This window comes from Podarcis erhardii (genome assembly GCF_964252035.2).
Source record: "Podarcis erhardii genome assembly, chromosome: 2".
Classification (NCBI taxonomy): domain Eukaryota; kingdom Metazoa; phylum Chordata; class Lepidosauria; order Squamata; family Lacertidae; genus Podarcis; species Podarcis erhardii.
In genome coordinates, this window is record NC_138498.1 from 6,561,893 (window position 1) to 6,586,426 (window position 24,534).

Sequence of the window (24,534 nt, forward strand, 5' to 3'; positions counted from 1 at the left end):
CCTATCCATGGACCCAAGTTCCTGACCTGCATTCCTGACCTATGACTCAGTAGGCAATGATGTTTCTTCTTTTATTCCTCTGCATTTCAGGCGAGAGCTCCATCCTTTTGGAGTCCAAGTCAGCATTATTGAACCTGGTGGTTTCCAAACAAACATGTTCAAACAAGCAGTAGATAATTTAAAGAATGTATGGAACCGAGTGCCATCTGACATCAAAGAAGTCTATGGGGAACAGTACTTGGAGAACTGTGAGTAGACGCGGAGGGGATTTCAGCATGGTTTGCATTTTCCTGCAAACATACCCAATTCACACTTCAAGAAGCAATATATTAACCAATACATAGCTCTGCTTAGGAATTCAAACTCCTCTAAATTTAGCAACAAGTTCTCCAGACCAACTATGTGTACAAAGACAACTATGAACAACTATGTGTACAGAACAACTATGTGTACATAATATACCAAAATGCACTAAGCAAATTGATCACAATAAAAAAAATTCACTATGCAAGGAAATAATGTTTGCCAAAATTTGTATACAGTGGTACCTCAGTTTAAGCACAGACTGGTTTAAGAATCATTTGGTTTACAAATTTCACAAAACCGGAAATAGTGTCTTGGTTTGAGAACTTTACCTTGGTCTAAGAACAGAATCCGAACAGTGGAAGGGCACCGGCGGTGGGAAGCCTCATTAGGGAAAGCACGCCTCAGTTTAAGAACAGTTTGGGTTTAAGAACAGGCTTCCGGAACGGATTAAGTTTTTAAACCGAGGTACCACTGTATTGCAAAAACTGAAATGCTGATGGCTTTCAAAAGTCATAAACTGAAATGAGGAGAACCAAACTGAAAGATTTTGGAGATATTGAAACTGAGAGAAATGGACAGGTTCATCCATTGTAGATTTAAATCTTTTGAGAATGTGTTCTGTTTTGAAGCCTCCAAAATAGTTCCAGATGCATCTGCTTTGATTTAGTTCTTCTAGGGAGAGGTATCTAGACGCCAACCAGTCCATTCAGCTCCCAAAAGATTTAGGTTACCTCCTACATTTACAGCACTAACTTCTGTTTTGTTTCATATTTATCACACACAGATTGCAAAATTGCCCAATGTGCCGTTAACATTGCCAGCAGAAAGCTTCACCTGGTCACTGACTGTATGGAACATGCCCTGACATCCTGCTCCCCTCGCACTCGCTACTCTGCAGGCTGGGATGCAAAGTTCTTGTACATTCCTGCCTCTTACTTTCCAACGTCCATCGTTGACTTCGTGGCGAGCTGTATTCAGCCCAAACCTGCTCAAGCTGTATAGATTGCTTTGAAGAAACCCTTTACAGTTGTCCAAATGAGCCAACAATCTGTGGATGCTTGTTTATGCAAAATAGAAAATGCAACAAACAAACTTTTGCAAGCAGTATGAATTGCTTTGAAGAAAAAGCTTTACAGTTATATTTCCAGGGGGGAAGCCAGTAGATGGTGTTCCTGTTTTCAGTTTAGCTTATACTGTATTTCAATATATGGTGGATGAGATAAGGAATGCAGCTGCCGGCATGGGAAAGAAGGGAGGGTCCTTGCTCTGAACCAGCTGCCGAGATAAGGAGGAATATGAGTGGAGGGCTACCTTGAACTCATGCTCTGACTTCAAAGTGTGAAATCGAAGGAGGTGCCCTTAGAAGTGGATGGGAAAAAGGACGACAGCATAAAGCACTTGCTACAGAAACGGTGGAAAGCTGCTCCAGGACGCTATAAAAGGCCCCAATTGCAGCAATCCAACGAGATTCCAGTTTGGACTGACCGGGTAAAGTGCCAAGCATATTTTGGCCTGAGAAAGAGGGGTGCCGTCACCGGTTTCTGGAATGTCTCCGTCAAAAATGATGGATAGCTGAGCCAGCTTCACAACTTTATCTTTGAGTATTCTTTCATATACAGTTGTACATTGGAAGTCGAACGGAATCCGTTCAGGAAGTCCGTTCGACTTCCAAAACGTTCAGAAACCAATCGGAAGCCGCACCGGACGTTTGAAAATCATTCCAGTTTTTGATTGTTCAGGAGCTGAAATGTACAAGTTCCAAAGCGTTTGGCAACCAAGGTACGACTGTACTTAAATTGCATATTAGCACCTGTTGCTGTTTCTTTGCTTATTATGATAGTAGTTAATAAAGCTTGCTTCTACCGCCTAAAAGTTTGAGATCCAAAGAACTCGCTGCTGCCTCAGGATTACCAGGGCTTGGTGATTGTTGGGGAGGCATAACCATTGGGCATTACACAGTTGCCAAATGAGCCAACAAGCTGTGGATGGAAAACAAGTCTAATTGCATCTTTTAGGATCCTAATGAGAGGCAGATTTGGTCATCAGTACCTTACGGAGAAGTGATTTATTATTATTATTCTGAACTATTCTCTGATGCAGCTGAAACTGCAATGCTTTACCACTCATTTACCCAGGAAAAAAATACATGGGACTTCAGACTAAATTGTTGTTGTTTAGTCATTTAGTCATGTCCGACTCTTCGTGACCCCATAGACCAGAGCATGCCAGGCACTCCTGTCTTCCACTGCTGGTACCCCAGGGGCCATGGAGTCCAACCCTCTGCAATGCAGGAATCTCAGCTAAAGCATCCATGACAGATGTCCATCCAACCTCTGCTTAACAATCTCCAAGGAAGGAGAGTCCACAACCTCCCAAGGGAGACTCTTCCACTGTGAACTTGGGGGTGGGTGCTAAAATCACACAAACCTGAGCTACATACACTTCCCAAGTAAAGTGGGGAAGACATCTCAAAAGCCTCCATCTCAAAAATATGAATCATCACAGAATGTTTACAGTTCCAGCTTGTCAATACCATACTCCAGGTGTGGTCTACAGGTGTGCCCAGCCCAGGTGGCGCTTGCTTTTACCGGCAGCATGCCTGAGCCCCAAGTGATGCCAAAGCCCAGGTGCGCTGCACCCCCCTAGCTACGTTCCTGGGCCGGGTCTCCAGAGGCTGTTGCTGGTGCTCCCTTTGACCTGATGGAGTCAAGCTGCTGGGGGCGGGGGGGGGGGGCTCGGGGTGTCTTCCCCCAGGGAATAAAGTTTGCAAGGAAAGTGGCCGAGGCGCCCGAAGTTCCCCTCCTGCTGCGGCTCCGAGCTCCCTGGGAGGAACCGCAGCAGGGAAACTTCTTTCCAGGAGGAGAAGTGCTCCTCTCCGACCCAACGCGTGGCGGTGCCAAAGTGAGCCTTGTGTATCCTGGGATCTCAGGAGCGATGGCAGTGGGAGGGCGGGGTGAGAGGAGCTGGATCAAAAGGGAGAGAGAAGCGGAACGAGGCTTGTTGCACTAGGAAGGCGAACTAAACAGATCAGTGGGTTCCTCCTGCAAAGCGGGCACTTGCTCCGTGGGGTCTAACACTCGGCTTATGCTGAGGCACACCTTGCACCCGGCATGCAACAGTGTGCCAAGGAGCCTTGCGCTCACGCTCCCTGAACTCTTGCCTCTTGGCTAGAAAACAGGGTTCCCCCCTGACCGTTTGTCCTCTCACAGATTTGGTTACTAGACATAACGCTTGGCTGGAGCATGACCGCGGCCACAGATGTAATCAAGTATCAGGGAAAACATTTCAGGGAAACACCTGCTAACACGTGTATTTGATAACGCTGGAAATGTGCTTAGATGGAAATACGTCATGTTCAAAGTGGTTTCACTACTGTTTCCAGTTGTTGACTTCTGCTAATAAAAGGAGCCTCTGCGGAACTAGCCAGCAGCTGTTTTGGAGCTTGCTTGCCAGCTTGCTCCTGCCCAGCTCACCTGCATTCAACCTCCCGTCGTCCTCGGTATTCCTACACTCCAAAAGTGCTGCTGGTGGTGGGGTGATGGTTGTCTTCCAACTCCTGGCTCCTCCTTTGTCAAAGAGCAGAAGGAACACCACGTTAAAAAAAAAGAGTCCCAGGAGGGTGCCATATTGAGGCAGTGTGTGTGTGTGGGGGGGGGGGGTAAAAAAAGCAGTGCTCCTAAGGGGTGCAAAATTTCCCTCCTTTGCCCCCGATGCTTTGGCTGTGGTCTCCTGGGTTTTTTTTTTTGCCCAGGACTCCTTTACACCTACCTTGACTGTCAAGTGTCACATCGTTTGCACCTGTGTCTCTTCTGTTTGCACCCCTTACACATGTACCCGTATGTAACCCAACCAGTCACTTGTAGGCAGGCTTCTTCCTTTCTCTTTGGTAGGAGGAACGCAGTTGCAACTATCTCACTTTGTGTCTTTGGCTTCCAATTTGAAGGAATGTGTTTCCCAAATATAAAATATGACTGTGCAGTCAATCTGAAACGGGCCGCAAAATCCCCATTTTTCCTTCTCCAAGGGTAAAAACCATTAACTTGAGCCCTTGAGCAAATGTATAACAGGAACCCAGTGTCAGTATATGGAAACATCACCGCTGCAGACAGCCAGATTGTTGACACCACATGATGCGCTTATCTATGGGAAAGAAGAATTTCCCAGGACCTTCACAGGCTGGATAAGTCTTTGTGAAGAGTGTAATTTGAAACCTTCCATTTGCGCATGTTCAGGAAGTTTGTCAGACATGCTGGAAGAACTGAACTGAAAGGACGTGTTTTTCTCTAGTGCTGTAATGTCAGAAATAAACATCATGTAAATAGATTTCTGACTTGTTTTCTTTCCCCTGCAGAAGCAGGAGGGAGGGGGTGTGCATTTTACCCACTCTTGGGAAAATGTCGCCTATCAAAATCTCCCTGGTCTGTCCAAGATATCAGCCAGAGGAGGTTACCGGTAAGCAAGCTCCGAGGACAGTGAGAGGGGCCAGCCCCTATGGAGGGGGCTTGCAAACCAACACCCAGCTGTACAAACAAAGCTCTCTTTGACGCCTAATGAATGGCCTTGTCAGTTCCAAAGTGGAGTGGGGATGGCACATCTGGGTCTTATGTTACATCCTGACCACACTGACGCACAGACCTTGTCAGGTCTGACAAAAGACCAGGGAAGAGCGCCAGGAGTGTTCTTAGAGTTGGTGACCTTCTTGCCCCAAGATAAGAGTATAGGAACAGGAACAGGAACATCTGTTTATGGTCATGGATGTCAACTTAAGTGTATAAGCTGACATGGCTGGATTCCTGGGGAAGGGGAGAGAGGGTGCCTGGAGGATATATATACTGTATGCAAATTCTCTTGCTTTTGTGCTTGCGGTGAACCGATTCATGCAGTACCTTCTCCTATCCGGAGAGCAGAAGAAACTCTTTCTCTGAATCAACCTCGGTGTCATTTGACTTCCTTTCTCCCTCCCAGGAGCAACGCAGATCCCACCAGTCGGTAAAGTCTAATAAGGCTACAGATTCTCGGAGCCCAGCAAAATGGTTCTTTTCCTTTCCTAAAAATGACCTGCCTTGTCCCCGCTAACAAGTGGAATGGGCAGAGGTACCAGAGGTTACAGATGAAAATGAAGTGGGGCTCCTTCCAGCCTTTTGTCCCTCTCTTCAGTGAGGCATTTAGAGAACCAGCAGTATCAACCTGGTGGTCTTTCCTTTTCACACCCACACTCCCGCTGCTCCCTTCAACATGAATCTTCTGGTTATCCTTCCCCCATCCTTGAAATGTACCTAGATCTGTACTAAGCAAGAAAGAACAGTGATCTTTTTCACTCCTTTCAGTTCTGAATGGTTTCAGCACTCCAAGTTATTGACATCCACACTATGTAAACAATAAGCGAACTGACAAAATAATATTTCATTCTCTTATTTCTAATATAGAGGTTGCAAATCATTCCAACCCCTCTTTCTGCACACCAGCAGCAGAAAGGAAACCTACGGGACCACCTCTCCTGGTATGCCCCGCGGAGGACCTTAAGGTCCATAAATAGCAACACTCTAGAGGTCCCGGGCCCTAAGGAAGTCAGATTGGCCTCAGCCAGGGCCAGGGCCTTTTCAACTCTGGCTCCGGCCTGGTGGCACTCTGTGTCTCATGAGACCAGGGCTCTGCGGGATCTGATTTCTTTCTGCAGGGCCTGTAAGACAGAGTTGTTCTGCCTGGCCTTTGGCTTGGAATCAGCCTGACCCCTCCCCTTCTTTCCTTTTCCTTCTGTGATGGAACTCCTATTTGGGGACTTCCTTGACTTTTTTCTGGCCCACGTAGGAGCAATCTGGATAGTTGGCCGAGGTGAAGATTTGATGTTTTCTCCCCCCAAACAGTTTTTGATCTGGGCTTCCACTGAAATGAGGCTGCATTTTAAGTTGTACTTGAATCCTATTTTTAAGTTGTATTTTAATCAATTGTTTTTATACCTGATGTTAGCCGCCTTGAGCCCGGTCTTGGCCGGGGAGGGTGGAGAGTATATATATATATATATAAAGAAATCTTTAAAAGTCATTTGTGGAGTCTTTCTCTATATATGTACTAGAATTCATGTACCAAAGCAAGCTGGCTGGGTCAAACCTCACCCTTCCTACTGTAGGTGAAATGTAATTTTGCAAGCACTCTGCCCATCTTTCTATCAGCAGGAGGGATGTGCTTCTGCAAGAAAAATACGCTCAACCCCAGTCTTTCTTCCTGCTCTAGACAAATGATTTATCTGCTCTATCCATACATTCCCTCTCCAACAGATTTCACAATTAGTTTAAAGAAGGCAGTTAAGTTTCGCCAATCCTTGCCAGAAGGGAGGAGCTCCCTTTGCAGCCAGTGGAGTATGAAAAACAGCAGCATGCAGATAAGGAGCAACTGCAAACTGGAGAAGGAAGCATTGCTTTTCCTGCCACACAACTGAAGCTGAGAGCCTTTCCTCTAACCAGCTGCAGGTCTGTCTCTTCCCTTTTCAAAATAAAGTAAAATAAAAATTGGCCAGCAGCACCTTATAGACAAACTAAGTTTGTTTTGGTATAAGCTTTTGTGTGGATGTGTATCTGAAGAAGTGTGCAGACACATGGAAGTTTATACCAGAACAAACCTAGTTGGTCTATAAGGAGCTACTGAACAATTTTTTATTTTTTATTTTGACTGTGTGAGACCCACACGGCTACCTACCTGAATCTTCCCTTTTCAGTTATACATGATAGTAACTTCCTGTCCCCACTAACATGTCCTTATAACAACTTTCTTTCAAGCTAATATTCAGTAGGCGACACTTTTCTCAAGCTTCAGGCTGGGGGAGAGAGGAAACTTCACTTCCTGAAGTTCTTCTTCCTGGGCACCGTTTAAAGGCCGAGAAACATTTCCAGAAAAAGTTCAGCACTTTAAAAGGTCCATGCAAGTCATTAGGTTATCTGACCTGTTTTTCTTTAACCTGCCTCTGCTCCAAGCAGCTCATTGCACCATGCAAAAATTCTCCTTTCCCTCAACAACACTGCAAGGGAGGCGAAATTCAGCAGTGGTGAGCTCTGTGGTGGAGTAGGGATTCGACTTTGGCCCCTCCAAGTCCTGCCAGGGGTGTGTGTGCTTCCTAATGCTTGAATTCTCTTTCCCTGCAGGTTTCAGCCATGTGGCTCTACCTGGCTGCCCTGCTGGGGCTTTACTTCCTTCGCCGATGGTACCAGGAGAGACAGACGGTGGAGAACCTGACGGAGAAATATGTCTTCATCACGGGGTGTGACTCTGGCTTTGGAAACCTACTTGCCAAACAGCTGGATGCCCAGGGCCTGCGGGTGCTGGCAGCCTGTCTCACGCAGAAGGGGGCAGAGCAGCTGGGCAAGGCCACCTCAGGGCGGTTGAAAACCACCATTCTGGATGTGAGCAGCACAGAGAGTGTGGCGGCAGCGACGGAGTGGGTGAAAGGGTGCATTGGAAGCAAAGGTGACTCTCTACCTTCCTTGTGCTGCCTCTGTGCTGTTGGTGGGACGGGGGATTAGAATTGCCTCTCTTTATTCACTTGTAGGCTGGCCAGTGTGGTGTAGTGGTTAAGAGCGGTGGACTCGTAATCTGGGGAACCGGGTTCGCATCTCCGCTCCTCCACATGCAGCTGCTGGGTGACCTTGGGCCAGTCACACTTCTCTGAAGTCTCTCAGCCCCACTCACATCACAGAGTGTTTGTTGTGGGGGAGGAAGGGAAAGGAGATTGTTAGCCACTTGGAGACTCCTTCGGGTAGTGATAAAGCGGGATATCAAATCCAAACTCTTCTTCTCTCCCCACATAATTGTGCCCAAAGTGGCTGACAATGTGTGAAAGGAATAAGCATAACAATTCAGGAAATATCTTAGAAATAATCATTATGAGCATTCAATAATAGATATCAGAGCCAGCTCCAGACATTTGGCGCCTGAGAGCATGGGACACCCCCTCTGGGAATCCCGGGAATTGTCGTTTGTCAAGGATGCTGAGTTGAAAAGTTGAAACAACATGCTTGACAGATATTTTCTCTAGTCTTTGGGGTTCCCACGCTAAGTCAAACTCTTGGTGTGGGGAAAGAGAATTGATTGTTTTAACTGCAAAGGGAAAAGAAGAATAATGATATGAAAATAGAAGGTAAATTTAACATAGGCATTTTTTTGTTCTTTTGGTTACTTTTTAAATACAGAGATACCTCTAGTTACGTGCTTAATTTGTTCCAGACGTCTGTTCTTAACCTGAAGCACCACTTTAGCTATTGGGGCCTCCCACTGCTGCTGCGCCACTGCACGATTTTTGTTCTCATCCTGAAGCAAAGTTTTTAACCCAAGGTACTATTTCTGGGTTAGCGGAGTTGTAACCTGAACCCGAGGTACCACTGTACTGTATCATTTTGGGGGTTTTGCTGCGTGAGGAGTTTCTGAATGCAGCAAAACTCTGGGCAGCAGCAGCGTGGCAACCCCAGAATCCCAACCCACAACACACAGCAGCCACTGTGCCACACTATAGACCCCCGTGCTGCCCTATGCCCCCCCATGCTGCCCTATGCCCCCCCCATGCTGCCCTATGCCCCCCCCATGCTACTGCTGGGCAGGAAAGAAAGGGAGAGAAAAGCAAGCAAGCTTTTTCATTGTGATTGACAATGAATTGGGGGGGGGGGACTTGCATGCAAATCAGCAGCCTGCCACCACTGTAGCTGCTGGGCAAATTAGCAAAGTCCTTTCCCGGATCTCATCCTTTGCAAGTCTTGCTTTCACCGCTGCCAAGCATACACAAATGTCTGCTCCGCTGTTACAAGGAAGGTATTGCTGGCTTGGCTGGAGAAATTGCCTCTCACTTCTTTTCTGCCCTCACCTCTGCCCACCCACAAGGAGGGTTCGCAGCAGCAACCTACTTGCCAGGCAGCTGGATGCCCGGGGCCTGCGGGTGCTGGCAGCCTGTCTCACGCAGAAGGGGGCAGAGCAGCAGGGCAAGGCCACTTCAGAGCGCTTGAAAACCACCATTCTGGATGTGAGCAGCACAGAGAGTGTGGCGGCAGCGACGGAGTGGGTGAAAGGGTGCATTGGAAGTAAAGGTGAATCTCTACCTTCCTTGTGCTGCCTCTGTGCAGGCATCGGGTCCTCGAATCACAAACATACGTTTTTTCTCACAGGGCTTTGGGGCTTGGTGAACAACGCAGGCACAGCTCTACCATCAGGTCCCAACGAATGGCTGACCAAAGATGACTTTGCAAAGGTGATCAATGTCAACCTTCTTGGGATGATTGATGTGACGCTACACATGGTGCCCCTGGTGAGGAGAGCCAGAGGGAGGGTGGTCAACATCTCCAGTACGAATGGACGACTGGCAGTCTTTGGAGGTGGTTACTGCCCAGCCAAGTTTGGTGTGGAAGCCTTCTCTGACAGCCTGAGGTAAAAACAGCAGCTCTTTAATGTCTTCTTTTGCTTACTTTAGTGCAACATCTGCCACACTCCCTAACCACTTGCCAGGCTGGAAGTGGCTGATGCGAGTCCTCCTGGTTTAGTTGCCAAGTCTGGGGAAAGTGGGCTGCAGGGAAGAAAGAGCTGGGAAATATGGCAGCTGCCCAGGGCTTTGCCCAAGACTCACACAACTTGAGATGAATGTATCCAGGAAGGATCTCAAAAGAGAAGATGGACAGGGACTGGAAGGTGTCTAAAGGATACTTGCAAAACCATATTGAAAAATCAGAACTCCTGTTAGAATAAACAAGTTCCGTTTTAAATACTGAAATACTAAATAAGATGGATAACAATGTGTAATAGAAAAAGAAGCATGAAATTAGGTTAAAGGTGTGTGAAAGAAAGTAATAGAAGTGGATAGAAATTGCAATTGAGTAGATTGGAAGTCTAACACTAAGGTGGGGTGAGGGGTGGTGGATGGTGATGGGAAAAGGAATTATCTGTGGGATTGAGTGTAGGTATGTTTGAACATTTTTAAAAATTGTATGAAATGTATGTTTGTATGCTTGTATATTCGCAATATGTGTATATTAATGCTGAATTATTTTAATAATAAAAACTTTTTTAAAACAAAAGAAAAAGAAAAAAGAAGGTATCCAGGCACAGGTCATGCCCACATCTGGCCTTGAACCAAACTTTTCAAATCACAAGCCCGCAATTGGATGTGTGGCTCTCAGTCCAGGACCTTCTCATTAATGGTGAACATGCTATGGATGTCCCCCCGTTTTCCTCAGAATAGTTTGGGCCCAACATGCTTTATAGAAATGTTGATCACCATGTTGAAAAGTGTGTGCTTTTTTCAACTATTTACGTACCACTTAATTATCAAGATGTGGGACTGAGCAGTTATCTGCACATATGCACTGCCCAGGCTCACGTAGCTGGGAGGTCACTGCTAACACTGCGGTTTGACTTCACCCGCAGAGGCACACTCTGTTGAATGGTTTCTTTAAACGTGCAGGTTCATCATTGTTCCCCCCGATGTGTATGTCTTTAAGGGGCCAGAGCAAGGGCCACAGCAAAATAATGAGACCCAGCTTTACAGCTGTGAAACATAGCAGGTGCTGCTAAGTCGTGTTAATTAAGCTGTGTCAGCAATTGGGTATAGTATATAAGGAGCAGCACCTAGCTCTCCCATTACCCTGGGGGATGGGTTGGTGGTTGGGTCATGTTTGTTGTTGTTATCTTTAGTGTAAAAGGAGTTTTTGTTTTGTTATTTTTGAGTTCCTTGTTATGCATGGTCTCCCCAGCAAGCTCTCTGCAGCGCTACTAAACTGCAAATAGCCAACACACTCCACTCTCTTTTGAGATACATGGATGCCAATGTCCAGGTTTCTGTGATATGGCAGACGGACAGTGGAAAGTGTTGATAAGGCAGCTTGACAAATTTGGAAAAATACTAATTTACTCTCAGAGGCCGTGAGACAATTTAAAGTGGTGAATGTACAAACCACCGAGGTGGGAAGGGCTGAGGTGGGAGGTTCGAGGAAAATGCAAGGGAAAGTAAGGGTGGCCCACGGATATGCATGGATATGCATGAATCTGTATAAAATAATGGAACCAGGAGGGGGAGTGGAGGGAAGTCAATCAAGTTTTATGGTTTAAATTTTTGATTGTGATGAGTGTTGTTGTTTTTTTGTCATCATAAAATTAATAAACGAGAGAGAAAGAGAGAGAGAGAGAGAGAGAGAGAGAGGGGAAGGGAGGGATACATGGAAGCTGACAACTAAGCCATGAATGTGTAGCATTTGGAGAGAAATTCTGTGTGGCATCTTCTCAGGGTTGTTTGCACTGTAATCTTCTTCTGCACAAAGGAGGTTTGGTAAAACCCTTAATTGCTTTTTTTAAAAAAACAAGGGGTCCCAGTATCCAAAAAACAGGGTCTTGTTCCTTTGATGCAAGTGACCTTTTCGCTCTTAACAAGAAGACTGGGCAGAGATGGCAGAGGCTGCAGGGAGGAGGGTGGGAAGCAGCCCTGGCAGAAAAGGCTCCTTGCTCTCTGCAGCAACTTTCCCCTACTAGGTTAAGGTCTCCCTTCAGAAAGGCATTTGATGTATCAGTGAGACTATGAATCATGTCCTCATGACTGTCTTGTAATACAACTGGTGCTGTGTCATACACAATCCTCTCCTGGGTAGGGCGTATCCTGGCTCCTGCAAGAGGGCAGAAGGCAGGGGAGCTGCATTTCCCATCTTTTCTTTCTCCTCAATTTTTGGATTTCTTTTTTTTTAAAGAAAGATGTTCCTATCCATGGACCCAAGTTCCTGACCTGCATTCCTGCATTCCTATGACTCAGTAGGCAATGATGTTTCTTCTTTTATTCCTCTGCATTTCAGGCGAGAGCTCCATCCTTTTGGAGTCCAAGTCAGCATTATTGAACCTGGTACTTTCCGAACAGCCATTGGCGCAAGAGCAGTAGAGAATTTAAAGACAGTATGGAACCAAGTGCCATCTGACATCAAAGAAGTCTATGGGGAACAGTACTTGGAGAACTGTGAGTAGACGTGGAGGGGATTTCAGCATGGTTTGCATTTTCCTGCAAACTTACCCAATTCACACTTCAAGAAGCAATACATTAACCAATACATAGCTCTGCTATGTACTGAACATAATATACCAAAATGCACTAAGCAAATTGATCACGATAAAAAAAATTCACTATGTAAGGAAATAATGTTTGTCAAAATGTGTATACAGCGGTACCTCAGTTTAAGTACAGACCGGTTTAAGAATGATTTGGTTTACAAGTTCCACAAAACCAAAAATAGTGTCTTGGTTTGAGAACTTTACCTCGGTCTAAGAACGGAATCCGAACGGTGGAAGGGCACCGGCGGTGGGAAGCCTCATTAGGGAAAGCACACCTCGGTTTAAGAACGGTTTGGGTTTAAGAACAGACTTCCAGAACGGATTAAGTTTTTAAACCGAGGTACCACTGTATTGTGAAAACTAAAATGCTGATGACTTTCAAAAACCATAAACTGAAATGAGGCGAACCAAACTCAATGATTTTGGAGATATTGAAACTGAGAGAAACCAAAGTGGACAAGTTCGTCCATTGTAGATTTAAATTTTTGAAGCCTCCAAAATAGTTCCAGATGCATCTGCTATGATTTACCGTATTTTTTGCTCTACAAGACTCACTTTTCCCCTCCTAAAAAGTAAAGGGAAATGTGTGTTCGCCTTTTGGAGCGAATGCAGGCTGCGCAGCTATCCCAGAAGCCAGAACAGCAAGAGGCATTGCTGCTTTCACTGCACAGCGACCCCTCTTGCTGTTCTGGCTTCTGGGATTCAGAATCCCCCCCCCCTGTTTTCCTCCGCCAAAAACTAGGTGCGTCTTGTGGTCTGGTGCGTCTTTTAGAGCGAAAAATATGTAGTTCTTCTAGGGAGAGGTATCTAGACGCCAACCAGTCCATTCAGCTCCCAAAAGATTTAGGTTACCCCCTACATTTACAGCACTAACTTATGTTTTGCTTCATATTTCTCACACACAGATTGCAAAATTGCCCAATATACTGTTAACATTGCCAGCAGAAAGCTTCACCTGGTCACTGACTGTATGGAACATGCCCTGACATCCTGCTCCCCTCGCACTCGCTACTCTGCAGGCTGGGATGCAAAGTTCTTGTACATTCCTGCCTCTTACTTTCCAACGTCCATCGTTGACTTCGTGGCGAGCTGCATTCAGCCCAAACCTGCTCAAGCTATATAGATTGCTTTGAAGAAACCCTTTACAGTTGTCCAAATGAGCCAACAATCTGTGGATGGAACACAAGTCTAAGTGCATCTTGATGTTTACGTTTTCATTTTGCTTGTTTATGCAAAATAGAAAAGGCAACAAACAAACAAACAAACTTTTGCAAGTAGTATGAATTGCTTTGAAGAAAAAGCTTTACAGTTATATTTCCAGGGGGGAAGCCAGTAGATGGTGTTCTTGTTTTCAGTTTAGCTTATACTGTATTTCTATATATGGTGGATGAGATAAGGGATGCAGCTGCCGGCATGGGAAAGAAGGGAGTGTCCTTGCTCTGAACCAGCTGCAGAGATAAGGAGGAATATGAGTGGAGGGCTACCACGAATATCAAAACCGCTTCTGTATTAATTTCCACCTGTAACTTTTCTAAGATATTAATTATATTCCTCATATTATCAGATAGGTGTCTACCAGGGAGAAAGCCAGCCTGGTCCTTGTGTATCGTTTCAGCTGAAACTTTTTTCAATCTTTTAGCCAAAATATCTGCAAAAATTTTGTAATCCACGTTTAAAAGGGATATGGGACGATAGTTCTTAAGTTGCGTCTTCTCAGTCCCATCTTTTGGTATAAGTGTGATGAATGCTTCTTGCCACGACTCTGGCGCCTTTTTTCCCTCCATAATTTCATTGCAAACCTCCTTTAATGGTTGAATTAAATAGTCTTTCAAAGTTCTGTAATATTTGGAGGTTAGCCCATCAGGTCCTGGGGACTTGCCTGGTTTCAAACTCTGAATGGCACCTTCAATTTCTTGTTCTGTTATTTTGTAGTTCAAAAGCAGTTTGTTTTCTTGAGATTTTTCCCAGTCCATTAACTTTCAAAAATTGGTCAATTTCAATTTCATTCTGTGGCCCCTGTGTGTAAAGTTGTTTAAAGTATCTTTGAAAACAATTTCTGATCTCCTGTGGATTCTGGATACTCTTTCCATCAACTTCAAGGTTAGTGACAGTGTTTAATTTTTGCCTCTTCTTCAGTTGCCACGCTAGCAACTTTCCACATTTATTCGCTGATTCAAAAGTCTTTTGTCTCGTCTGTTTAATTTTCCATTCTATCTCTTGGTTTATCATTTTCATATATTGTACTTGGTACAACTTAATTTCTCTTAGAATCTCTTGTGACTTCGGTTTGGATCTAAGTTTCTTCTCTCCTTCTCTTATTTTCCCCAGAATCTTTTCTTTTTTCTCCTCTTGGGTTCTCTTTTTGATTGCATTTTGCTGAATCAGAAAACCTCTCACTACGGCTTTGCTAGCGTCCCAGATTACTCTTTTTTCCACTGAAGTCTTCAGATTTATCTCGAAATAGTCTTTCACAATTTTTTGGGCCTTCTTTGTAATTTCCTGATCTCTAATCAAAGTGTCATTCATTCTCCATCTAAAGGAGCCAACTGATGTTACTTTCATTTCCATTTTCACAGGGTTATGGTCGGAGCAAGTTTTTGGGCAGATTTCCACCCTTCGAATCTTAGGAGCCAAACTTCTAGTAATACAGATTTGGTCAATTCTTGTCCAAGTTTTTTGGGCTTCAGAAAAGAAAGTTCCCTCTCTGCCTAGGGGGTTCTTAGTTCTCCATGTGTCAATCAAATCCATATTGTCTGTCAATTTGAAAAAAGTTTTCGGTAGTCTTCCATCTTTAGTTACCACTTGTCTTTCTGATTTATCCATGTTTGTCGAAACCACTCCATTCATATCTCCGAGCATAATGATGTTACGGTCCATAAAGTCCAATAGTGTCTCATGCAGTTTCTTGAAAAATTCTGATTTCCCCTCATTTGGGGCATATATCCCTACGATCAAAAAGTTCTCTCCTTGAAATTGTATCTCAATTGCAATGATTCTTCCTTGGTCATCTTTGAAAACAAATTTAGGTTGTAAAGTTTCTTTCACATAAATCACAACTCCTCTCTTTTTAACTTTGTCTGATGAAATAAATTCTTGACCTAATCTTTTGTTAATTAATATTTTTCTATGCAATCTGGTCACATGAGTTTCTTGCAAGCAAATCAAGTCCAATTTATCATTTTTTAGCAAATGAAAAATCCTCTTCCTCTTATCAGGGGAGTTCAGCCCTCTAATGTTCCAGCTTAATACCTGCAGAGACATTGTGTAGTTATTCTATTCCTCCAACTGCTCCCAGCAACTGCTCTTGGTCTGTTGGTGGTTTCACTCTCTTTGGTATCTTCAGTTCTCCTTCCTCTGACTCTTTTCGTAAATGTTCCTCGTGGTCTTTCAAAAAACTCTTTATCCTCCTCTGATATGAATTTTCGCTTTTCCATATATTAGGTAGGCGTGCCATCCCCAACCGTTGTCAAAACCGTCCAGGAGGTCCGGATCCTGCAACGTGCACCAATCTTTTAGCCAGGTGAAACAGGCTGCCTCGTAGTAAAGTTTTAGCTCGGGTAGGGAAAAGCCTCCTCTCTCTTTTATGTCTATTAAGATCAGGTGTTTAATCCTAGGTTTCTTCCCTTCCCACAGGATGAAAAAATCTTAGGTGAATATATACATCAAGATGAATATATACATCAAGATCAGGCAGGGTTTCTTCCAGGTAGAAAAAGCCGAAAAAGCTTTTGGTAATGTTTCCTGGGATTTCATGAAAAAATTACTTGAAGAAATTAATTGTGTATATAAATTTTAAAAAGGAATACAAGCAATATACTGGGAACAAATTGCGAAATTAATTGTAAATCAGGTGATAATGAATGAATGTAAAATACAAAAAGGAACTAGGTAAGGATGTCCGTTAGCACCGATATTGTTCATTCTGGTCCTGGAAGTACTTTCAAGAAATATAAGAGCGGATAAAGACATTAAAGGGATAAAAACTGGAAAAAATGAATTTAAGCTGAAAGCCATAGCTGATGATCTAGTAATTACAGTAGAAGATTCAAAAAAATCTTTCCTTAGAGTAATAGAGAAAATTCAATAGTTTGGGGAAGTGGCAGGATTTAAATTAAATAGAAATAAAACTAAATTATTAGTTAAAAATTTAAAAGAGGAAGAGAAAAAAGATTTGGCCCAAAGAATTGAGATAGAAATCCATAAAAAAAGTAAAATATTTAGGGATGTGGTTAACAACAAGAAATATAAATGTGTATAAAGACAATTAGGAAAAAGTATGGTCTGAGATAAAAAGGAATTTAGAAATATGGAGTAGAATGAACCTTTCCCTACTAGGAAGAATTGCAGCGGTAAAAATGAATGTGTTGCCGAAAGTGCTCTTTCTCTTCCAGACAGTCCCAGTAATGGGACAATCCCCAGTAATGAGGATGATTGCCTCAAAATATGGCAAAAAGATATTTCTAAGTTTATCAGGGTGGGGGTGGGGCAAAAGGCCAAGGATAAAACATAAGAGACAGATACAAAAGAAAGATGGGGCTTCGCCCTCTCAGATCTTAAACTGTATTATGAGGCTGCATGTTTGGTTTGGATTAGGGACTGGATAAAACTGGAAAAGGAAGAAGCGTTAGATTTGGAAGGTTATGATAACAGATACGGATGGCGTGCATACATATGGTATGGGAAAGGGAAAGTACGTAAAGGATATTACAATCATATAATCAGAAGATCATTAATGAGAGTATGGGAGAGGTACAAAGATTTAATAGAACAAAAAACACCTTGGTGGTTATCACCAATTGAAGCTTCATTACTCAAACTGCTTGGCAAAAAGGGAAAGTGGCCTACATATAGAGACTTACTGAGAGATCAAGAAGTAAAACGGAAATTAAAAGATTATAAGGAAATCAAAGATTATGTCCAGAGTTGGTTGCATTATAGACAATTATACGAAATGTATAAGGAAGATAACAAAAAAGGGTTTAGCTATACAGTGGTACCTCAGGTTAAATACGCTTCAGGTTACATACACTTCAGGCTACAGACTCCGCTAACCCAGAAATAGTGCTTCAGGTTAAGAACTTTGCTTCAGGATGCTTCAGGCACAGCAGTAGCGGGAGGCTCCATTAGCTAAAGTGGTGCTTCAGGTTAAGAACAGTTTCAGGTTAAGTACGGACCTCTGGAACAAATTAAGTACTTAACTCGAGGTACCACTGTACAATCTCTAGATTCCCAAATGAGGTTATAGAAGAAGTGAAGTTGTTGAAGAAAGCATATAGTATTCTGCTAGAATGGGAAACAAAAGCTGAGGAGGTCAAATCAGTCATGATTAAATGGGCACAAGATATAGGACATAATATACAATTTGAGGATTGGGAAAAGCTGTGGAAGGTAGATTTGAAATTTACAGACTGTTCTCTTTTGAAAGAAAATTATATGAAAATGATGTATAGATTGTATATTACACCAGTAAAAATGGCAAAAATGTATAAAACTCGGTTAAATACATGTTGGAAATGTAAATAAAAAGAAGGTACTTTGTATCATATGTGGTGGGAATGTAGAGAAATTTAAAAATTTTGGGAGATGATACACAACGAATTGAAAAAAAAAGTTCAAAATGACACTTGTAAAAGAAACGGAAGCATTTTTGTTAGGGATTTTAGGACAAGACCTGCCAAGAAAAACAAAGAACTTATTCATGTATGCTACAACAGCGGCAAGAGTCTTCTTAGTACAAGGATGGAAGAATGAGGAAATCCCAACGAAAGAACAATGGCAAGAAAAACTGATGAGCTATGCGAGTTGGCAAAGTTAACACATAAATTGTGTGAGGACAAGCGCGACTTTGAGGAAGAATGGGAATTATTTGCAAACTATTTAAAAAGACAACAAAAGGATTTGGACTCTGTGGCAGGTTTTGAATAAACATCCACAAATTTATTGTTGTTGTTGTTTAGTCGTTTAGTCGTGTCCGACTCTTTGTGACCACATGGACCAGAGCACACCAGGCACTTCTGTCTTCCACTGCCTCCCGCAGTTTGGTCAAACTCATGCTGGTAGCTTCGAGAACGCTGTCCAACCATCTCGTCCCCTGTCGTCCCCTTCTCCTTGTGCCCTCCATCTTTCCCAACATCAGGGTCTTTTCCAGGGAGTCTTCTCTTCTCATGAGGTGGCCAAAGTATTGGAGCCTCAGCTTCACGATCTGTCCTTCCAGTGAGCACTCAGGGCTAATTTCCTTAAGAATGGATGCGTTTGATCTTCTTGCAGTCCATGGGACTCTCAAGAGTCTCCTCCAGCACCAGAATTCAAAAGCATCAATTCTTCGGCGATCAGCCTTCTTTATTAGTAGAACAGATTTTGTTCGCGAACCGGGGTACCACTGTACTAGAATTCATGCACCAAAGCAAGCTGGCTGGGTTGAGCCTCACTCTTCCTACTCTAGGTGAAATGTAATTTTGCAAGCATTCTGCCCATCTTTCTATCAGCAGGAGGGATGTGCTTCCGTAAGAAAGATATGCTCAACCCCAGGCTTTCTTCCTGCTGTAGACAAATGATTTGAGTTATTTGCTCTATGTATACATGAACAGAACACAGGGGAAAGTGGCTGAATGTGTGGCACGGAGCTCTGCAGTGGGAGGGATTCCATGTGTTTCCCTCACCAACAGATTCCACAGTTAGTTTAAAGAAGGCAGTAAATCTCAGCACCTAACTGGGTTGAACCAATGTTTGCCAGAAGGGAGGAGCTCCCTTTGCAGCCAGTGGAGTATGAAAAACAGCAGCAGGCAGATAAGGAGCAACTGTAAACCGGAGAAGGAAGCATTGCTTTACCTGCCGCACAACTGAAGCTGAGAGCCTTTCCTCTAACCAGTTGCAGGTCTGTCTCTTCCCTTTTCAAAATCAAATCAAATCAAATCAAATCAAATCAAATCAAATCAAATCAAATCAAATCAAATCAAATCAAATCAAATCAAAATTGTCCAGTAGCACCTTATAGACCAACTAAGTTTGTTTTGGTATAAGCTTTCGTGTGCATGTGTATCTGAAGAAGTGTGCATACACACGGAAGTTTACACAAGAACAGTCTTAGCTGGTCTATAAGGAGCTACTAATTTATTTATTTTTGACTGCGTCAGTCCCACAATCTTCCCTTTTCAATTATACATGATAGTAACTTCCTGTCTCCACTAACATGTGCTTATAACAATTTTATTTCAAGCTGAAATCATCCCTTTTCAATCATACATGATAGTCAGTAACTTCCTGTCCCCACTAACATGTGCTTATAACAACTTTATTTTAAGCTAATATTCAGTAGGTGACACTTTTCTCAAGCTTCAGGGTGGGGGAGAGAGGAAACTTCACTTCCTGAATTTCTTCTTCCTGGGCACCCTTTAAAGGCCAAGAAACATTTCCAGAAAAAGTTCAGAACTTTAAAAGGTACAAGATCTACCCCAGTCTCTAATAATAATAATAATAATAATAATAATAATAATAATAATAATTATTATTATTATTCCAGGACACTGGAAGGACAGATCATGAAGCTGAGGCTCCAATACTTTGGCCACCTCATGAGAAGAGAAGACTCCCTGGAAAAGACCCTGATGTTGGGAAAGATGGAGGGCACAAGGAGAAGGGGACGACAGAGGACGAGATGGTTGGATAGTGTCTTCGAAGCTACAAACATGAGTCTGACCAAACTGCGGGAGGCAGTGGAAGACAGAAGACAACAACAACAACAACAACAACAACAACAACAACAACAATTTATTATTTATACCCCACCCATCGGGCTGGATTTCCCCAGCCACTGTGGGTGGCTTCCAATAAAAGATTAAAAATACATTAGAACATCAGTCATTAAAAACTTCCCTAAACAGAGCTGCCTTCAGATGTCTTCTAAATGTCTGATAGTTGTTTATTTCTTTGACATCTGATGGGAGGGCGTTCCACAGGGCAGGTGCCACTACCAAGAAGGCCGTCTGCCTGGTTCCCTGTAACCTCACTTCTCACAGGGAGGGAACTACCAGAAAGCCCTTGGAGCTGGACCTCGGTGTTTGGGCTGAAAGATGGGGGTGGAGACCTTTTAGGGCTTTAAAGGTCAGCACCAACACTTTAACGGTCAGCACGAAGCACATTACATTTTCTCACCCCCCCCCTCGGTGGTGACACCTGGAGTGAACCACCCCACTCCCCTTCCTCCACCCCTGGGGAGAGTTAGAGCACACAAAACAAATCGGGGATCGGACTTTGAGCAAGTGCAATAATGACCTGTTGGTGGCTAATGCTGAGATTGCACAATATTTGAGCTGCTTCTAATGTCTATAAATGTAAATAGGATCATACTGTTCCACTTTATTTAGTTGTTTAGTTAATAAGCAGCTAGCTAGAGCTATTATTTATACTTCTTTTAGACTGCCTCTGCTCCAAGCAGCTCTTTGCTTCATGCAAAAATTCTCCTCACCCTCCACAGCACTGTGAGGGAGGCTAAATTGAGCGGTGGCAACATAAAAGCTCTTCCAGTGAACTTCTTGGTGGAGCAGGAATTAGAAATATCCTCCTCCAAGTCCTGCCAGGGTGTGTATGCTTCCTAACGCTTGAATTCTCTTTCCCTGCAGGTTTCAGCCATGTGGCTCTACCTGGCTGCCCTGCTGGGGCTTTACTTCCTTCGCCGATGGTACAAGGAGAGACAGACGGTGGAGAACCTGATGGAGAAATATGTCTTCATCACGGGGTGTGACTCTGGCTTTGGAAACCTACTTGCCAGGCAGCTGGATGCCCGGGGCCTGCGGGTGCTGGCAGCCTGTCTCACGCAGAAGGGGGCAGAGCAGCTGGGCAAGGTCACCTCAGAGCGGTTGAAAACCACCATTCTGGATGTGAGCAGCACAGAGAGTGTGGCGGCAGCGACGGAGTGGGTGAAAGGGTGCATTGGAAGCAAAGGTGACTCTCTACCTTCCTTGTACTGCCTCTGTGCTATTGGTGGGACGGGGGATTAGAATTGCCTCTCTGTATTCATTTGTAGGCCACTTCCCCCACATAATTGTGCCCAGAGTGGCTCAAAACATGTGAAATGAAGAATAGGGATAACAATTCAGAAGAGTATTAGTATAAGTAAACACAAACAATCTATGCATGTGATTAGCTTATTTCCAACTTTATTGAGCTCTGCTAAGGTTGCCTAAGAGGATGAACATGCCTTCGTTCTTCACACAGGGCTCTGGGGCTTGGTGAACAATGCAGGCACAGGGATCCCAACAGGTCCCAACGAATGGCTGACCAAAGATGACTTTGCAAAGGTGATCAATGTCAACCTTCTTGGGATGATTGATGTGACGCTACACATGCTGCCCCTGGTGAGAAGAGCCAGAGGGAGGGTGGTCAATGTGTGCAGTACGATGGGACGACTGGCCTGTTTTGGAGGTGGTTACTGCCCATCCAAGTTTGGTGCGGAAGCCTTCTCTGACAGCCTGAGGTAAACAGAGCAGCTCTGTAGTTTCTTCTTTTGCAACATGCAACCTCCAGATGGGTCATTCCATATAAAGTGATCCAACTTCTTTGTCCCATGTCACCCAATTTTCTTCATATTTTGTACACTTGTTGATTGAACAAAACTAAGTTTATATCTGAATTTTTTATCTCATCCCATTTTTGAGTTATGAGGGTTTGACATTTCAAAAATTGTTAATTTTGGCCTTGCCAGACATCATCATCATCATCATTATAATAATAATAATAATTTATTATTTATACCCCGCCCATCTGGCTGGGTTTTCCCAGCCACTCTGGGCGGCTTCCAACAAAATATTAAAATACTCAGACCGGAACTAAGAAACGTCAAAAGCGAAAACACTAATCTCTTCAGAACTGCATGGGATTTAATATTATATGTCATATGATGTACTTAGTTTAGAATTAAAAATTAAGTTATAAAATTTATTTTTTAAAAAAATGATTTTAAAATTTTTCCAATTTCTTTTCTTGGGATCTCAATGGGATCACATTTAAAAATAATATTTGTACATACATGTCTGCCTTATTGGGTTCTAATTAGGATAAATGGGTCTTCTGTTATATTCTGAAAAATATAACAGAATAAACAAAATTCCAAACTATATTATCACTTACTTCAGGCATTTCTTTAGAAAGTCATTCAATTAAAAGGTGTCTGAAAAGCTAATCAGGCTTTTCTTTTAAAACTATGTTACAAAGCTGAGTGATAGATTGCTATTGCATGACAGAATTAATGCATTGAAATAATTCTTGTTAGTACTTCATCTCATGAACATTACAACAAAATACATATCAAACAAAATTATGAAAAATACACGTTTTTTGAATTTGCAAGCCTGAGATGGGATGTGTGGCTCTTAGTCCACTTTTGCTGCCCATGCTCTAGATGGTTTTGTCTAGCTCTTAGGCCAACCTGCCTGGCTGTATTGCTGGTGTCACTTAGGAGAATAGCAAAGGCCTTTGAGAATAGAATAGCTCAACGTGATGTGTAGAAAAGTTGATTATGGTGTTTAAAATTTTCAGCTATTTATATACCACTTAATTATCAAAGTGTCAACTTTAGAGTACCAGCAGGAGTTTGAAGCACCAGCATTCTGATGGCTGCCTCTTAATAAAACTGATGTTGTGTTATATAGAACCCATTGCAGGGCCAGGCTCATGCAAGATGGCAAAAGATAGGGGGTTGTATTTCCCTTTTCTCTCTCTTTCTTTCTTCTTTTCAAAAAGAAAGATGTTCCTTTCCATGCATGATGTCAGGGAACTGACATCAGGGCGAGAAGCGAAGGCAGGGCTTCAGAGCGATGCCGGAGAGGGAACCAGCAGGGGGGAAGGAATTCAGCGTGACACCAATAGAGAGGAGAGGGAGATGGAGGAAGAGGTGTCAGAGCTCCAAGACCCTTCAACCGAAACTAGCGGAGAGAGCTCTGGCACGTCCCTGCCTTCCCCTTACTTGCGCAGATGCGTTCCGCGCAGGGAACATAGGAGGAGACTTGGGGTCAAACAGCTTTTATGCTGGAAGAGATTCAAGAAACGCCCATTGACGGATTCTGCAAGTGACTAACAGGTCACGGAGGGCGAGCTCTAACCCTAAACATGGTTGAGCAAACAATCTAACTAAACTGAAGGCAATTTACGCACAAGTAACCCCTCACAACCATTACACATGACCTGTAATATTACTGTGGCTCAGTAACAAATTTTTACTTTTCTTCTCCAATTCAGGAGAGAGCTCCATCCTTTTGGAGTCCAAGTCAGCATAATTGAACCTGGTGGTTTCAAAACACCTATTGCCTCAAATGCACTAGAAAATTTTCAGACTGTATGGAGCAGGGTACCTTCTGACATCAGACACTGTTATGGGCAGCAGTACTTTGAGCAATGTGAGTAGAGATGGGGGAGAAAATCAGTTTGATTTGCATTTAAATGCAGACTACAGATTGTCAAGAAAGCAAAATATTTGGATATAGATCTAACTATGAAGAATATTAATCTGTTTAAAAATAACTATGAAAAAGTTTGGAAAGGAATAAGGAAAGATTTTGAAACCTAGAGCAGACTAAAGTTATCACTATGGGGAAGAATCTCCATAATAAAGATGAATGGTTTTCCAAAAATGTTATATTTGTTCCAAATGATAGCAATTATAAACAAAGAAAATTGCTTCGAAGAATGGAGGAAAAATATAATGAGATTCGTATGGCAAGGGAAAAAACCGCGGATAAAATATAAATTATTGACGGAAAGAAAAGAAAGGGGAGGATTGGCATTGCCAAATTTAAAATTATATTATGAAGCAGAATGTTAAATATGAGTAAGAGATTGGATTAGATCAGAAAAAAATTATACATTAGACCTTGAAAGCTTCAAGAATAGATATGGACAATTATGAGAAGGTAAAATCATATACTTAGAAGTGCACTATATAAGGTTTGGAACAAATATAGACTACAGTTGGAACCAAAGACACCTTGGTGGATACTGCTGCTGGAGGCATATGCTGTAAAAAAACTGAATATGAGAACAAATTGGCCAACATATAGACAACTATTGGAAGAGGAACAAGGGAAATTCAGATTAAAACCCTTTGAAGAAATACGGCAATATGAAATTGAGAGATGGCATTATATACAACAAGAAGTATATTTAATTCTGATCCAAAGA

The 24,534-nt window shown here is 43.0% G+C and overlaps 2 protein-coding genes across 10 annotated transcripts in view; both read left to right on the forward strand.

Annotated features, from left to right (window-relative positions):
- LOC309332138 (retinol dehydrogenase 7-like) overlaps positions 1 to 2,178 on the forward strand; it is a 30,912-nt gene extending 28,734 nt beyond the window's left edge. For both annotated transcript variants that reach the window (XM_081845004.1, XM_081845005.1), the window contains exons 4-5: positions 91 to 248; positions 1,091 to 2,178. In XM_081845004.1, the coding sequence (XP_081701130.1) occupies positions 91 to 248; positions 1,091 to 1,308 (376 nt within the window). In that variant the 3' untranslated portion in view covers positions 1,309 to 2,178. The remainder of the gene's footprint in view (positions 1 to 90; positions 249 to 1,090) is intronic.
- The window catches only part of LOC309332172 (retinol dehydrogenase 7-like), a 66,223-nt gene that overhangs the window by 25,470 nt on the left and 16,219 nt on the right, over positions 1 to 24,534 (forward strand). Inside the window, exons 1-5 of one of the 8 annotated variants that reach the window (XM_081845106.1) lie at positions 6,425 to 6,773; positions 7,443 to 7,764; positions 9,450 to 9,708; positions 12,114 to 12,271; positions 20,982 to 21,249. In XM_081845106.1, coding sequence (XP_081701232.1) covers positions 7,452 to 7,764; positions 9,450 to 9,708; positions 12,114 to 12,271; positions 20,982 to 21,103 — 852 coding nt within the window. In that variant the 5' untranslated portion in view covers positions 6,425 to 6,773; positions 7,443 to 7,451 and the 3' untranslated portion in view covers positions 21,104 to 21,249. Of the gene's footprint in view, positions 1 to 6,424; positions 6,774 to 7,442; positions 7,765 to 9,449; positions 9,709 to 12,113; positions 12,272 to 13,268; positions 13,622 to 17,467; positions 19,238 to 20,467; positions 20,877 to 20,979; positions 21,304 to 21,576; positions 21,836 to 23,595; positions 23,754 to 24,534 lie in introns of those variants that run through there. The other 7 variants (XM_081845102.1, XM_081845103.1, XM_081845099.1 and 4 more) reach the window with 7 other exon arrangements.